The 18,039-nt window shown below is 42.5% G+C and overlaps 1 protein-coding gene across 1 annotated transcript in view; it reads right to left on the bottom strand.

Annotated features, from left to right (window-relative positions):
* LOC126161823 (nucleoprotein TPR-like) overlaps positions 1 to 18,039 on the bottom strand; it is a 302,767-nt gene that overhangs the window by 215,115 nt on the left and 69,613 nt on the right. Inside the window, exon 5 of the mRNA XM_049917927.1 lies at positions 16,268 to 16,505. Within this exon, the coding sequence (XP_049773884.1) occupies positions 16,268 to 16,505 (238 nt within the window). The remainder of the gene's footprint in view (positions 1 to 16,267; positions 16,506 to 18,039) is intronic.

The following is an 18,039-nucleotide window of genomic DNA, read 5'->3' on the forward strand; positions in this document are numbered from 1 at the left end:
TCATACTATAACACAAAACAAATGGACTGCTCAAAATTCTACAGAACTGTAGCATGTAACAGTGTCCATATGCTGCCATAAGTTTCATCAAAATCAATCACCTCATTGTCCTGGGTGAGTAATTACTACAGATGTGTTCTTGTATCCTGCCAGGGAATGTCACGTGTGACATCTGACACCAAATTAATGTAACAAACATCACAAATTTGAGTACTTAACGACATGTTTGAATGACTGTGAGCAATAAGTGCTAAAAGTAGAGGACAAAAGAGGAATCCAGACAGTAGAAATGACATTTCTGAGATAAGACCTACAAATAACCAGAAAATCGAGAATGAGAAAAGTTGTCATACATTTGGAGCTTGGAAGAAAAGATTGTACGTTGCACGAAGGAATGGTGGAGACAGGCACTGAGTATATCCATTACAAGAATATCTAAAATAATACACATATCAATGAAAATTATCAATTTTTGAAAATATAATATACACTGAAGCACCAAAGAAACTGGTACAGACATAGGTACAGATATAGGTACAGATATAGGTGAGCATGCAGAATATGGCACTGCAGTCAGCAATGCCTATATAAGACATGGCACAGTTGTTAGATTGGTTACTGCTGCTACAATGGCAGGTTACCAAGATTTAAGCGAGTTTGAACATGGTGTTATAGTCTGCACACAAGTGATGGGACACAGCATCTCTGGATAGTGTTTAAGTGGGTATTTTCCCATATGACCATTTCACGAGTGTACCATAAATATCAGGAATCTGATAAAAAAAATAAAATCTCAACGACACCGCTGCGACCAGAAAAGATTCTGCAAGAACCGGACCAACAACAACTGAAGAGAATTGTTCAGTGTGACAGAAGTGCAACCCTTCTATAAATTGCTACAGATTTAAATGCTGGGCCACCAACAACTGTCAGCATCTGAAACACTCAACAAAACATCATCAATATGGGGTTTCAGAGCCAAAGCCCACTCATGTACCCTTAATAACTGCATGACACAAAGCGTTACACCTCACCTGGGCCCATCAACACCGACATTGGACTTTTGATGATTGAAAACATGCTGCCTAGTCGGACAAGTCTTGTTTCAAATTGTATCGAGCTGATGGATATGTACAGATATGGAGACAACCTCATGAATCCATGGACCCTGCATGTCAAAAGGGGACTGTTCAAGCTGGTGGGGCGTGTGCAGTTGGAGTGATATGAGACCCCTGATTCGTCACGCTGACAGGTGACACGCACATCTGATCACCAGCATCTACCATGTCCATTGTGCATTCTGGGGGGAATTGGGGACAATTCCAGCAGGACAATGCGACACTCCACACATCATAATTGCACAGAGTGGCTCCAGAAACACTCTCTGGAGTTTTAACACTTCCGCTGGGCACCAAACTCACCAGATATGAACATTATTGAGCATATTTGGGATGAATTGCAACATGCTGTTCACAAGAGATCTCCACTCCCTCATATGCTTACGGATTTATGAACTGCCCTGCAGGATTCATGGTATCAATTCCCTCAGGCACTACTTCAGACATTGGTCAAGTCCATGCCAAGTCATGTTGCAGCCCTTCTGCGTGCTCACGAGATTCCTACACGATATTAGGCAAGCGTACAGTTTCTTTGGCTCTTCAGTGAATAATTGGACTGATAAAAAAAATCTACTCACCAAGCAGAGAAGGAGAAAACAGACTATTTTATGGAAATTTGCAAGCTTTCGGAGCCAGTGGTTCTTTCTTCTAGCAGAGGGCTTGAAAGTGAAGGAAGAAGGATGAAGGAGAAGGACTGGCGAGGTTTAGGAAATGGAGAGAATAACAGAAAAGTCACCCAGAACCTCGGAGACTTACTGGATGAGATGAGAAGGAAAGACTGATTGTTGGGGACTACAACAGACAAGATTTGAAAATCTAACTTAAAGGTAATAAGCAGGACAGAGATTACTAACAAAACATCATGCAAGAGTTAATAAGAGCATAAAGCTAAGTGCACTATATGTGGTAGGCAAGCAATATGGGGGCAGGGGAGAACAGACAGGTCAGAAAATAAAAATGTATAAAACTAAAAGGGATTCAAGAGCAAGAATAGGTACAGAGAGGAAACGAGGAGACCAAAAAAATTAACATTCCACATGGCATATTTGATGAAACACCCACTGAGATTAGGACTGTCTTGTTGTAGAGCATGCTATGCAAAAAGACAGCATGTGTTGCCAGTATACACACCCTGTCAATGCCAAATCATCCTAATAAATAAAGTCCCTAATACTGGCCATACTAAAATTATAAATCCAAAAATATGTTTGTCTGCTACCTATCCACAACCAAACCACTGAACCCATTCTGATGAAATTTGGTTTGCAGATAGCTTGTTTTGTTTATTTCTCTCAAGAAAGAAGGGAGTTTTTCAAGGGCTTTTGCTCCAGCGTATAATGGCTTTTTTTTTTTGTATTTTGTTGTGTTGTGTGTAGGCTCATGGAAGAGGTTCCGTTTTCTTGTGTCATGGTTGTGTTGTGTGTTCTTATCTCTAGTATCGGCAGAATATTTGAATTTTGTCCAACAGAGGAGTTCGTATAGGTATATGCTGGGTAATGTTAGTATTTTGAGGGCTTTAAGTGCTGGTTTACATGAATCTTTCCATTTAAGGCTGGCTATCATTCTTATGGCTCTTTTTTGTAATTTACATACTTTATTGATGTTTGTTTTCAGGGTACCTCTCCACAAAATTATGCCAGAACTTAATAGCATATGAATTAATGCATACTATATTGTTTTCATAATGCCTGTGTCCTTTAGGTAGCCGAGTTTGTGCAACACATATAGGTTTGCGTAGAGTTTCCCCCTTATATATTCTACATGCTTATCCCAGTTTACATTTTCATTGATAATTATCCCAAGGAATTTTGTACATTTGGTGTTCTCTGCTATGCACTCATCTATGCATGCATTGATATCTTCACTGTGAAAGTTTCGAAGTCTGAAGTTTACACAAAGTGTTTTAGTAATATTGTTGTGCAGTTTTAATTCAGTAAATCTTTGGATGGCATTATTTACTTCTACATTGGCTTTTGTTTCTAGTTTTTCTGTGTCTTTATCCGTGAACAGAAGAGTTGTGTCATCTGCATAGGTAACTATACTATCATTCTAATCATATTTGGGATGTGATTTGTGTATAGAATGAAGAGTATTGGGCCAAGAATGGAGCCTTGTGGCACAGAGAAGTGTAAAATTGTTGCTTTAGATCTTATTTTTTCATCAGTAGTTTTTGTAATTTCAGTATATTGGCTCCTGTTTGTCAGGTATGAGAGAATCCAGTCTCCTGCATTTCCTCTTGTGTCATATACTCCTAATATTCTACTAAAGTTTTGTGGTCTACACAGTTGAATGCCTTTGTTAGATCAATAAATACTCCTACACATTTATTTTTAGAGTCCAAGTATAATATGACATTTTCTGAGATCTATTACTGCATCTATGGTGCATTTATCTTTCTGGAAGCCAAACTGATTCTTGTTGATTATTTCATATTTCATCAGAAAAGCAATGAGTCTCTGTGCATAAGCTTGTTCAAATATTTTTGATATGACTAATAACAGAGCTGTAGGCCTGTAATTTTCTGGATTGTATTCATTCCTCTTTTTAAGTATTAGTTTTATCAGTGCTATCTTTAAGCACTTTAGAAAAGTTCCTTCCAGGAATGATGAACTGATTAGTTGTGTAAGAGGTTTCTTGAGTTCCTGCATACAATGTTTAATTTCTATACTTGATATTCCATTAGTTCCACATGACTTTGTTTTAGGTTTTTTATTATATTTAGTGTTCCTTCTTCTGTCACTGGGGACAGTGCCATTGTTTTTCCCTGGGGATTAATAAATGTTTTCTAGGTGTTATTGTATTTTTTATTATTTGTTTTTTCTTTCAGTTTTTGGCCTACTGTGGCAAAATAGTCATTGAAGAGATTTATGATTTTATTCTGTTCAGTTACAGTTTTTTGCTGACTGTGAACTGTATTTTGCTGTGTTCCTGTAATTTGGAGGGTTTGCGATTTGTATTTTATAATAGACCAGCAAGCCTTGCTTTTATTATCAGCGCTATTTATGTACATTTTTGCTTCTAGTCGGTTGGCTGCTCCAGGACTTTAGCATACATTCTTTTATATTTTCTGTAGTACTCTTTCAAGTTTTCATCAATGCTATGTGCATCATTTTTATCATGTTCCTAGAGACCAAAATGCCTTTTGTTATCCATTTTTTTGGTTTTATTTGTGGTTTTGGCTTTAGTTTTTATTACTGGGCATGTAATATTGAGATGATAGGAAAGTGTGTCAATAAAATGAGTCACTTTATGATCCACTGGTGGAGAGTCTTTTTCCAGTATTTCCCATCCTTCTTTTTCAAGTTTTATCCTAAGGGCTGTTAAGTTTTGTTCATTTAAGCTTCTTTTCTCCCATTTTTTGTGTTTTCATCTGTGGTGATACATTATGGGTTAGTATAGCAGCTCCACCACCCTTACTATTCCTCCCTAGCTGTTACATTGTAATTTGCAACAGTAAGATTTAGAATTTCATGCTCATTTAGACCATATTCTGTCAGAGCTAGAATGTCAGGAGTTTCTTCGTTTAGCATTATTTCTAATTGGGTTACCTTATTTTTTATGTATTGTATATTCTCGTGCATTATTTTTATAACTGAATATCCTGATTCTATGTTTGTTTTTGTCCTATATTCTTTTTTGTTATCGTTGTTTTTTGTGGATATCAAATTTCCTGATTTTTCACCCCCACTATACAATGTTAGTTTCCCTTGTTTCTAATGATTTTACAAACATCTGCATACATTCTGCTGAGTGTTACCAAACATAATCTATTTAATTCTTGGAGAACAAAAGCTAAAGAAAGAAAAAGAGTGGCTTCCTAAACAGAAGTAGAAGGAACTAAAGGGCTTGAGCCCAAGACTCTCCAAGAAAAGACTATCCAAGGGCGAATGGGGTGTACAAACCCCTTCTACATCGAGGGCAGGCAGTGAGAGAAGAAGGGGGTAACTAAGATTCCCATTTCTCAGAATAAGCATATCCAGAAAAAGCCGAGGCAAGAAATAGGGAAACAAACCTATAGTACAGCAGCCCTGGTTTTCAGGATGGCGACTGTCCAGCAAGCCTATCCACTGGTCAAGATCATGTCGCAGCAGGAGCAGCTCGTGCAGATGGCTCTCTTTGAGAAGGCTGGGGGAGGGGGGGAACATTGGTCCAGGACTCAAATTCAGGAGAGTCTATCTGGATCATGGTGCTTTTACCTTTGTCTGTGAGGGGTGGGTACAGTGGAATGGCTTAAGGAAAAGGTGCCCCTAATATCACCGTGGGAGGATGCGATGCTGCTGGTAAAGACAGCAGCTCAGCTCTTCAAGACTGCAAACATATTAATCTGATTGCCAAAACTCCTGAAGGACATCTTTTCAGAGACTCTGATTGAGAAAATAGGATCTCAAAATCTGAAAGTCTCAACAGAGGATTGGAAGGTAATCAACTGGAATGTTGTACCAAACGGCCAAACCCTTGTGGTGGAAGTTGGAAAGAGTCCGTGAAGGCAATGCGGGAACAGGAAATGAGACTATTCTTGGGGTTCTCCCAGGTTGCCATCGGAGTAATCAAAGACGTCAGAAGTGACAATGGAGGAAAGATGGCGATGCAACACAGTAAAGGGGCTACTGCTGCCCTGAGTTGTCTTCTGGGAAGACAAGACGTGGACATGGCCCTGATTCAGAAACCCAATTTATGTAAAGGAGGTGTAATTACGCCTCGGTGGCACTGTGAAAACAGCAATAGATACTGTTATAATGAAGAATGCTTAAGAAATCACCAAGGAGTTTGTGACGCAGCTTATACAGCTGGTTTATGCTAGAAATATAAGGAACTCCAGAATGTGCATTTATGTAAAAAAACAGAATCCCCATCATGCCAATGGCGGACTTTTGTCCTAGGGATTTGGTGACCATCAGGATGCGGCAACATGAGGAAGGTATCATGAAGGAGTTTGTAATGGCCTTGGCATACCTTCCTTACAAGGATAGTGCTCCTTCTTCTCGGGAGATGAGGAGACCAGGGTGTATACATGGACAAGGAAAAAAAAATTCCCCGGATTTACCGGTTGAAAATACACTTTCTCCCGGGTGAAAATAAACTTTTTCCGTGTTAAGTGACAGTATAATTTTCCTCGGCACTGTAAAACTTATCAATGCTTTGACAGTTAATGATTTTATACACCAACGTAGAAACTTATGAAAATGATACTCGGGGGGGAGGGGGGGGGGGTGTTAGGAATGATCTTTGATGTGCAGCAACATGTACGCTGCATATTTTCGTGTTATGAAGGTATAAATTCGAATTCCGCCGAACACCTCAAGTTACTTTCCGAAGCATTAAAATCGAGATTACGACACACTTTTGTAAGCCAGTCACAGCTCATGTCACGTGACCTCACCAGCTGATGACAGCATTTGACACATGATGTGGTCAGCCAATAGCAAGATCACTCTTAAGCAGTGTGAACACACAAATAAGAAAAGTTAATGGCTTAAATTAATATACATATTGTTACTACATGAAAAGCAAAACTTTCACATATAATATTGGTCTCTAAGATTAATAAGCTGCAAGATAAGCTAAGCTTCCACATATAATGTTGATCTCTTTTGCGCGTCATACATCACATAAATGTGCCAGTAATATTTTTAATAATGACGTAAATGTCTGATCTTCTGGGATCGAAATTCTTCAGATGGTTATCCCCAAAGAGCTGATTTTTAAATGAGAGTCAAACATTCGGTGATTAAAAAATTTGTCGTACATTCTCGCACATAGTTTATCTTGCATAAAAGGAAATTTACTTTGAAAGTAACACTTTGCAAAGCAATACTCGCAATATTTTTCCATGACCTATTAGAAATAGGTTTGTTTCAGCAGTTGCCAGAGAGCACCAGATAACAGGCGTCACTGCACTTGTGCAGCTATGATGACGCAGGAAGCCCGCATGTTCGTATGTGTGAAACATTAAAAGATCTTGCATTAAAACGAATCTAATGTAAACAGCTGTCACGTCACACTCATTGGAGGCAATTTGTTGTTTAGAAGCATTGCATAGTTTTCCTAAAGCCTTTGACACACTTTGCTGTTGGCAGATGCTTGTATGAGCACTTTGTTTTGTTGTTGTATATGGCGCATTTCCTTTGTGAATTAAGTTTTATTTTCGTTTTTTTCTCTTGTTCATGTTCTGTTGCTGCAGTATTATTCTGCAGAAGTGGGATACACTAATATTCTTTGTTAGAGTATTGGTTCTTACCAGTCAAAATCACAAAAATTTAACTGAAAACTAAAACAATGAAAAATTCCCAGGTTTTTCCCGGTTTTCTCCCGGATGAAAAAATTCCTGGGTGTTTCCCGGATCTCCAAGTTGTCCCGGGTCGTATACACCCTGGGATATTGACGGAAGCCTGTGAACAATAGGGCGACCAACTATTGGTTGGATGCAACGCTAATGCCCACAACTTCATGTCGTTTTGTGGAAACCCAGAATCTACTCTGTAGGAATCAATATGGATTCCGGAAACAGCAATCGTGTGAGACCCAACTCGCTTTATTTGTTCATGAGACCCAGAAAATATTAGATACAGGCTCCCAGGTAGATGCTATTTTCCTTTACTTCCTGAAGGCGTTTGATACAGTTCCGCACTGTCGCCTGATAAACAAAGTAAGAGTCTGGATTGAAGAGTTTTTAGCAAACAGAACACAGCATGTTGTTATCAATGGAGAGACGTCTACAGACATTAAAGTAACCTCTGGCGTGCCACAGGGGAGTGTTATGGGACCATTGCTTTTCACAATATATATAAATGACCTAGTAGATAGTGTCAGAAGTTCCATGTGGCTTTTCACGGATGATGCTGTAGTACACAGAGAAGTTGCAGCATTAGAAAATTGCGGCGAAATGCAGGAAGATCTGCAGCGGATAGGCACTTGGTGCAGGGAGTGGCAACTGACCCTTAACATAGACAAATGTAGTGTATTGCGAATACATAGAAAGAAGGATCCTTTATTGTATGATTATATGATAGCGGAACAAACACTGGTAACAATTATTTCTGTAAAATATCTGGGAGTATGCGTACGGAACGATTTGAAGTGGAATGATTATATAAAATTAATTGTTGGTAAGGCGAATACCAGGTTGAGATTCATTGGGACAGTCCTTAGAAAATGTAGTCCATCAACAAAGGAGGTGGCTTACAAAACACTCGTTCGACCTATACTTGAGTACTGCTCATCAGTGTGGGATCCGTACCAGATCGGGTTGACGGAGGAGATAGAGAAGATCCAAAGAAGAGCGGCGCGTTTCGTCACAGGGTTATTTTGTAACCGTGATAGCGTTACAGAGATGTTTAGCAAACTCAAGTGGCAGACTCTGCAAGGGAGGAGCTCTGCATCGTGGTGTAGCTTGCTCGCCAGGTTTCGAGAGGGTGCGTTTCTGGATGAGGTATCGAATATATAGAATATATTGCTTCCCCCTACTTATACCTCTCGACAAGATCACGAATGTAAAATTAGAGAGATTCGAGCGCGCACGGAGGCTTTCCGACAGTCGTTCTTCCCGCGAACCATACACGACTGGAACAGAAAAGGGAGGTAATGACAGTGGCACGTAAAGTGCCCTCCGCCACACACCGTTGGGTGGCTTGCGGAGTATAAATGTAGATGTAGATGTAGATGTAGATGTAGAACTTAAGTGTGGGCCAGCACTGAAACCAACAGTAGAGGTGAGAACCTTCAAGACTTTCTTCTAGCTAATAACTTAGAGATCCTCAATAAGGACAAGGAATTTACATTTAGGAATATAAGAAGGAAAGAGGTAAATGACATAACCTTCAGTTCCACTTTGATGGGTAGTTATAACAAACAATGGCATGTGGCTTCAGAGCCATGCTCATTAGACCACTTGTATATTAAGTTCGAGGTTGAAATGGGCAATACACAGACCATGTCTTATAAGAATCCCAGGAAAATGGGCTGGGAGGCATATACAAGGGACCTCGACTCAGGCCTATTGGAAGTCAGTACTTCAGTAAGGAATCCAGTAGAGTTTGAGGCGGTAGCAGAGGCAGTGACCTCTGTAATCATTACCTCATACCATGACAATTGCTCAACCACCAAGAAGTGCATGGATAGGAATGTATCTAGGTGGAACAACAACCTGGAATCACATAGGAAACAGGTACGAAGACTGTTTAACCTTGCGAGAAGGAAAGGACAATAGGCATAATATTGGGAGGCCCCTGTCAAATACAATCTCGCATTTAAGCAAGCAAAGCAGGCAACCTGGAAGGCATTCTGTGAGGAGGTAGAGGGTACAGCTGTTCAGGCCAGACTTCACAAAATCCTCACTAGGATACCAACTAATCCAGGAGAAACTTTAAGGAAAGAGAATGGCGAGTATACAAGGACAACACATAAAATGCTGGAACTACTCCTCAAGACTCATTTTCCTCAATGTACTCTGACAGGCAACAGAGACCAGGAGATCCCTGTGAGATATTGGTATTCAGGTATTCAAAGGGAGAACTGGGAATCTGCCAGAGAATGTGTTGACCACAGCAATATTCAATGAGTGGTGGGAACATTCCAACCGTTCAAGTCACCTGGCCCAGATGGAATTATTCCAGCACCCCTGCAACAAGCAGGAGTGAACTTAATAAGACTCCTATGCAGGTTATTTAGGGTTAGCCTAGCAGCAGGAATCATGCATAACATCTGGAGGGCAGTGAAGGTTGTCTTCATTGCAAAGCCAGGGAGAATTGATCATACTGAGGCCAAGGATACGAGACCAATCAGTCTGTCCTCCTTTCTTCCTAAAACATTAGAAAAACTGGTCAATGTGCATGTTAGGGAGAGGAGGTTAACTAGGGTCCCTCTACACATAATCCAACATGCATACCAACCAGGAAAATCATGAGTCCGCCGCTCGTGGTCTCGCGGTAGCGTTCTCGCTTCCCGAGCACGGGGTCCCGGGTTCGATTCCCGGCGGGGTCAGGGATTTTCACCTGCCTCGAGATGACTGGGTGTTTGTGTTGTCCTCATCATTTCATCATCATCCAGGAAAGTGGCGAAATTGGACTGAGCAAAGATTGGGAAATTGTACGGGCGCTGATAACCACGCAGTTGAGCGCCCCACAAACCAAACATCATCATCAGGAAAATCATGTGAAAATGCACTCCACCAACTTGTAGGGAAGGTGGAGAAAGCACTACGCTTTCAGGAAATAGCTCTCTGCATCTTCTTGGACACTGAAGGAGATTTTAACAACACAATCTTCAAATCCATGGTTAAGGCAGCAGAGGTGCATGTCTTGGAGACTACCATTTGCAGGTGGGTTAGAGCCATGCTTAGTGGTAGAAAGGTAGAAGCCACTATGATGCAAGAAAAAATGGTAATCAACACCCCCAGAGGCTGTCCACAAAGAGGGGTTCTGTCCCCTGTACTGTGGAACCTTGTGGGGAATGAACTTATTGTAGAATTAAACTCTAGACAGTAATTTTGCCACGGATACGCAGACAATCTCATCATAGTAATACTTGGCAAATTTTCAAGTACAGTCAGAGCTATGGCACAAGGAGCAATGAACATTGTGCAAAATTGGTGAAGCAAACAGGAGCTAAGGGTCAGTCCTAAGAAGACTGTTGTAGTACCATCTACAAGGAAGCAGATCCCACACACATATTGGAATCCCAAGCTTCTCAATGAAACTCTACCAATGAAGGGGATAGTGAAATATCTAGGGGCAAACCTGAATGAGAAACTATCGTGGACCCCTCACATAAGGAGCACTTCTTCCAAGGCGATAGGTACTCTAATGAGTACCTGGAGAGCTTGTGGTAAAAACTGAGGCTTAAGCCCCAAGAGCATGTACTGGATATAGACCATGGTAGAAAGACCTATAATCACTTACGGGGCTACAGTGTCATGGAAAAAGGCAGAACAGCAGGTAGCTGCTAAGGAGCTTGCTAAGGTGCAGAGATTGGCCTACTTAGCCATTACAGGCAGAATCAGCAGCACACCCACTGCTGGGAGGGGAACCATGCTGGACATGCCCCAATTACACCTATGGGTAAAGATTGAGATAACAGTTGGAGCACACAGGTTAAAGATGGGCAAAAACTGGAATTCACTGGGGTATCTAGGATCTTACCCTAAAATACTGAGTGAGGTAGACATAGGTATGGTTGGGGAAATGCCAGCCAACTAAATAATAACTCCCAGCTGCTTCAATAACACTTTCAATGTAGTAATTGGAAGAAGAGATCTCTGGGAGAACAAATTTCGACACCGTACTGTGGACATAGTCTGGTTCACTGATGGTTTGAAAACAGACCAAGGTGTTGGGGCCAGGGTGTACGGAGGGCAGCCAAGACTGGGGAGTGCAATCTCTCTAGGGAAGATGGCCACTGTGTTTCAAGCAGAAATATCTGCTATCAGTTGTACTTGGAGGAGAATTTGCGGAGGTGCTACAGAGGTCATACCATTTCCATTTAAACAGACAGCCAAGTAGCCCTGAAAGCACTGGCAACCTCTGCAACAAGATAAAAGATCATGGCAGAATGCCACAAAGCCCTTGTGGAGCTAGGGGGAAAACAATAGGGTAAACCTGTTGTGGGTCCCTGGTCACTCAGGGATTAGCGGTAATGAGCAAGCCGATAGGTTGGCCACGACAGGGGCGGTGACACCATTTATTGGACTGGAACCTGTCCTGACAATCACCAAGGCAATGATCAAAATAAAATTACAAGACTGGATGAGGAGACAGCATGTAGAATATTAGGCTAAGGTCCAAAAGCAAAAACATGGCAAGGCATTGATGCCAAAGCCCTGTTCTACGATAAGTCTCTCAATCCTGGGCTTGAACAGGAGAGAAATGAAACTCAAGGTTGGACTACTGACAGGCCATGGGAGTTAGAAACATCTACATAAAATGGGGATAATAGTAATTCACTCAACAGCATTAGGGTTAAACACATCTCAAAACTTCAAATGTAAGCTCTATTACATATCTGGTAATAATATGGGCTCTATTACAGTGCCCTTTGGCTCCTGTGTGGGTTCGAAACACAGGAATCATAATATGTTCGGACAGAGCATACCCACCATCTCCAACAAGAAACTCGTCATGTAGTCCATTTTCAAATTCTGCAGCAATTCTACTGTTGTCCCAAATGCATCATGCACGGAACCCGGCCAATGTTACGACATTCGAAATCTTCGTATTGGCATCACACATGATTTGTGTATTGATAGAAAAGAAATTCTTGCAAGTTCTATACGGACAAAGCATGGGTGTAGGTACACAACCTATGGCCCCAATGACATTCCCTTGATATATTTTCTTGGTTCTGTGGCATGGATGGTAACAGTGGCCTTAAGGCAATTAACCTGTTTATCATACTGTTAAAAGCTCTCCCAGCAGTAGTATTTTGGATGTATTGAGATTGCCTCTTATGATTTGATAAGTACCAGCGCGAAAACTTCGCAGTCCGCAAAGACGTTGCAGCCTAGGAGACAAAGCACGGTTCCTGTCATAATTATGCTGCAGTGATGGCTCCAACACAGCAAGCAGAGACTCCAATGATTCCATACGAAACCAAACCACTCTTGAAAATCAAACCACACTTTGAAATCATTGTCACTATACACTGCAAATGGGTCTCTTCTTTCTATTAAAACCCTCGCTGTTGGGATATCCACCTCTTTCTTCATGTCCTTACATTCTTCATAGGACATGATATTCAACATGCAGAAACCAAAGAACACATCTTACTCTATAACTTTACTCCTACTACTGCTTAGTAGTAAATTCTGACCTTATTTCCTACTTAGGTTACTAATGTATTAACGTACTCTGATGGTGCTCTCCACCAGTTATGGAGTAAATAAATTTACTTCAGGAGTGAATGAAAACATTACTCCTGTGGTAATTTAGTGCTTCAGTTCATTCCTCTCAACTGGATATTGATAATATACTTCTCTCTTAGCAACTTATTACTTTAGTTTCACTTACCTTTGGTTGGTTTTTGCCACCCTTAGAGCATTACAATCAACTATTTGTTAAGACAAGAAGCAAAATTGTTCAATGGCCTGGCGACTGTAAGTGTGTGAGATTGTGTTGTAAGTTAAACAGGCATTAACGTCAAGTGCAGTATTGATGTTCCAAACTTTGAGAAAGAGCTTATTTTATTGTGCAATGCTATTAATTTGGTGATCAGATGTATCTTCACTCAAAGTGTGGATGGTACGGAACACCCAGTAGTATTTGCATCAAGAAAATTAAAAAAAGGTAGCGCATAATTACTTTACTAAGGAAAAAGAGATGCTAGCTGTCATTCACGGTATTATGTACTTCCACTGTTACCACCAGGAACAAAATTTAAGGTAGTAACATATTATGCACGTTTAAGTTGTTATTGGGATTGAAAGAGCCATTAAGAAGAAAGACATGTTTGGCTCTGAAACTGAGTGAATTAGAATATGTGACAGCATATCCTCTCTTCTCGCTATCCGCCAGGCCTCAATCTCCGCTAATTTCTAATTTCAATTTGCCGCCGCTCATACCTCACCTGTCTTTCAACATCATCTTTGCCTTTGTACTTCCGCCCCAACTGACATCTCTGCCCAAACTCTTTGCCTTTACAAATGTCAGCTTGTGTCTGTGTATATGCGGATGGATATATGTGTGTGTGCGAGTGTATACCTGTCCTTTTTTCCTCCTAAGGTAAGTCTTTCCGCTCCCGGGATTGGAATGACTCCTTACCCTCTCCCTTAAAACCCATATCCTTTTGTCTTTCCCTCTCCTTCCCTCTTTCCTGACGAGGCAGCCGTTGGTTGCGAAAGCTAGAATTTTGTGTGTATGTTTGTGTGTCTATCGACCTGCCAGCGCTTTTGTTTGGTAAGTCTCATCATCTTTTATACTTACCAAACAAAATCGCTGGCAGGTCGATAGACACACAAACAAACACAAACATACACACAAAACTCTAGCTTTCGCAACCAACGGTTGCCTCGTCAGGAAAGAGGGAAGGAGAAGGGAAGACAAAAGGATATGGGTTTTAAGGGAGAGGGTAAGGAGTCATTCCAATCCCGGGAGCGGAAAGACTTACCTTAGGGGGAAAAAAGGACAGGTATACACTCGCGCACACACACACATATCCATCCGCATATACACAGACACAAGCAGACATCATCTTTCTTTTTAAATATATTTTTCCCACGTGGAATGTTTCCCTCTATTATATATATATATATATATATAGAGGGAAATATACCACGTGGGAAAAATATATCTGAAAGAAAGATGATGAGACTTACCAAACAAAAGCGCTGGCAGGTCGATAGACACACAAACAAACACAAACATGTATGTTTGTGTTTGTGTGTGTGTGTGTGTGTGTGTGTGTTTGTTTGTGTGTCTATCGACCTGCCAGCGCTTTTGTTTGGTAAGTCTCATCATCTTTCTTTTTAGATATATTTTTCCCACGTGGAATGTTTCCCTCTATTATATATATATATACAAAGGTGATTTGACTTGCCAAACGAAAGCACTGGCATGTCGATACACACACAAACAAACACAAACATACACACAAAATTCTGGCTTTCGCAACCAACGGTTGCCTCATCAGGAAAGAGGGAAGGAGAGGGCAAGACGAAAGGATTTGGGTTTTAAGGGAGAGGGTAAGGAGTCATCCCAATCCCGGGAGCGGAAAGACTTACCTTAGGGGGAAAAAAGGACGGGTATACACTCGCACACACGCACATATCCATCCACACATATACAGGCACAAGCAGACATATACAGAGGCAAAGAGTTTGGAGGATGCTATATATATGTTCACATTTTCTGCTAAACATTGTACTGATTTCAACCAAACTTGGTACATGTATCATTTACTGTCGGGGAAGAATCACTATGGGGTAACAACCACCCATCTATCGAAGGGGTGGGTACAAAAAATAGTGTAGCCCATGATGCGCTAATATCCAGATTTTATTCGTCCAGTATTTGAGAATAAGAGCACTTAGTGAGTAGCAACCCACAACCGAAATCATATATTTTAAAAGAAGAATACAGTCAGCAAAACAGGAGGCAAACCTTTGCCCTGCAGCTGCGTTAAATACAGAAACTCTTGTAAGGGCACTGATAGATACACTCCTGAACTAAAGTCAAACCAGACCCTTGAGGCACCTATTGTTTTCTAGGACTTCCAACAGTAGTGTGCAGTATTACTGTCATTTGTTGAGAATACCAAGGCTAGTTTCTACAACTGAAAGGCTGTGTGTGTGTGTGTGTGTGTGTGTGTGTGTGTGTGTGTGTGTGTGTGTGAGTGAGGGAGGGAGGGAAAGTTGGCTCTATCATTGGCAAAAATGATACAGAGGGGTACGATGTAGAACTGTAGAATTCTAGTGTTCAGCTGTATCATCAAGTGCCCAGCAACTTCTTGTCTGAACATACTGATGCATGCATGAAAACCAGTACCACTGTGACAGCGTTGATTTCTGCAACTAGTTAGTTGTTTCAAAGTCTTCGCAATTATGAGTGCAAAGAAAGTACTTGAACCTTACGTACTTTTTGTACATGTGATATATTCCTGAGTTGGTCACTAATCCAGAGTGTTAACCAATAGAGTTAAATTATGAACATTTACAACTTATGTGACCACAAACTTAAAAGGAAACTGTAATCACATTTTATTTCACTAATGGGAAGGTCTGATTTTTGAACAATGTGTGACTGTGATCCTTAGTCGAATAACGTATCACCAGGTAAAGATAATTGTGGCATTGCATTGATTTAACATTAGGCAAATATGCTGTTAATTTAAGATATAAATTTTCCTAGTAGTAGAATACATACTGACACACACACACACACACACACAAAAGAGTCAAGTCATGTATAATAACTGTACGTGGGTAAAATGTAATTAGCAATTTGTGAACTGGTTGACAGCAAAATTTTTCGAACTATTAAAATAACATACAGGAAGGAGGAAAGTAAGTTACACTCTCCTTCACGGGAATTTTGTTAAAGGGGACATAGCAGTATGCTTTGCCAGGGAATAAAACACAGAAAAGTAAAGTAACTACTGACAGAATTTGTACCTAACACCAATAAGGCACAAAGGCCGTCTGAAGTTACATAAAGAATACATACCAATTCCCCGATCCCTCAGAGACCGCAGTTCTAATTCCACAGTGTCCAGCTGCTGAAGTAAATCATCATTCTCTCTTGTAAGGCGTTTAACCTGTCGATGAGCACTTTCAAGTGCTGTCTCAAGCTCCTGCACACGATTAGTCAATTGATTCACCTGTTGCCTTGCTTTCCGTTCATCTTGTTTCACTTGCTCCAACTGGCGTTCTACTGATGCACTTTGTTTCAGCACTTTGTCCATCTGTAACAAATTCTTTTTTATCAATTCTGATAATATAAGACATGCTCAGAAAGAACTAGTGAGTAAAACTAAAGACTTCAACTGATGTATACTGAAGTAAACACCCCCCCAAAATTCACCTATATGGAGGTGGTAATATAAAGACAACATAGTAGGTAACTTCCGGCCCCTTTCCTATTCCTAGTCCACTAACCTGCTTGGCTTCCTTACTTAATCACCAGCACTCAGCACATATCTTACCCAGGTTCCACTGCACCCCTAAGTCCAAACAGTATCATTTGGATTCATATCAACTCCAAAGTAACTTGACTGTGTGTTAAACACATACAGAGAAAGGAAGAGGAAGGGAAAGTGAAGTAGAGAGAGAGAGAGAGAGAGAGAGAGAGAGAGAGAGAGTGGGGGCAGGAGGGAGGGAAAATGTGATGGACGGAGAGACAGAGGGCTAGAGGACGGAGGGAAAGGAGGAGGGAGAGAGGGCTGGAGGGAAGGAGGGAGGGAAGGAGGGAGGGCTGGAGGGAAGGAGGGAGAGAGGGCCAGAGTGGGAGGGAGGGCCAGAGTGGGAGGGAGGGCCAGAGTGGGAGGGAGGAATGGAGGGCGAGAGAGCGGGAGGTGGGGCGAGAGGGGGGCGAGGGGGCGGGTGGAGGACGGGGGGCGGGTGGAGGACGGGGGGGCGGGTGGAGGGCGAGGGGGCGGGTGGAGGGCGAGACGGCGGGTGGAGGGCGAGGGGGCGGGTGGAGGGCGAGGGGGCGGGTGGAGGGCGAGACGGGGGGTGGAGGGCGAGACGGCGGGTGGAGGGCGAGAGGGCGGGAGGGGGGGAGAGAGAGGGGGGGGTTGCGAGAGAGAGGGAGGGAGGGTTGTGAGAGAGAGGGAGGGAGGGCTGCGAGAGAGAGGGAGGGAGGGTTGAGAGAGAGAGGGGGGGGAGGGTTGCGAGAGAGAGAGAGAGAGGGGGGGGAGGGAGGGGGAGGGTTGTGAGAGAGAGAGGGAGGGAGGGAGGGAGGGTTGCAAGAGAGAGGGAGGGAGGGTTGCAAGAGAGAGAGAGGGAGGGAGAGAGAGAGAGAGAGAGGGAGGGAGGGTTGCGAGAGAGAGAGAGAGAGAGAGAGAGAGAGAGAGAGAGAGAGGGAGGGAGAGAGGGAGGGTTGTGAGAGAGAGAAAGAGAGAGAGGGAGGGAGGGAGGGTTGTGAGAGAGAAAGAGAGAGAGGGACAGAGGGAGGGTTGCGAGAGAGAGGGAGGGAGGGTTGCGAGAGAGAGGGAGGGAGGGTTGCGAGAGAGAGGGAGGGAGGGTTGCGAGAGAGAGGGAGGGAGGGCAAGAGAGCAGGAGAGCGAGACAGCGTGAGGGCAAGAAAGCGGGAGGAAGGGCGAGACAGTAGGCGGGAGCGAGGGCGAGACAGTGGACGGGAGCGAGGGCGAGAGAGTGGGCGGGAGCGAGGGCGAGAGAGTGGGCGGGAGCGAGGGCGAGAGAGTGGGCGGGAGCGAGGGCGAGAGAGTGGGCGGGAGCGACAGCGAGAGGGTGGGCGGGAGCGACAGCGAGAGGGTG

The sequence above is a fragment of the Schistocerca cancellata genome, chromosome 2 (assembly GCF_023864275.1).
Source record: "Schistocerca cancellata isolate TAMUIC-IGC-003103 chromosome 2, iqSchCanc2.1, whole genome shotgun sequence".
Taxonomy (NCBI): Eukaryota; Metazoa; Arthropoda; class Insecta; order Orthoptera; family Acrididae; genus Schistocerca; species Schistocerca cancellata.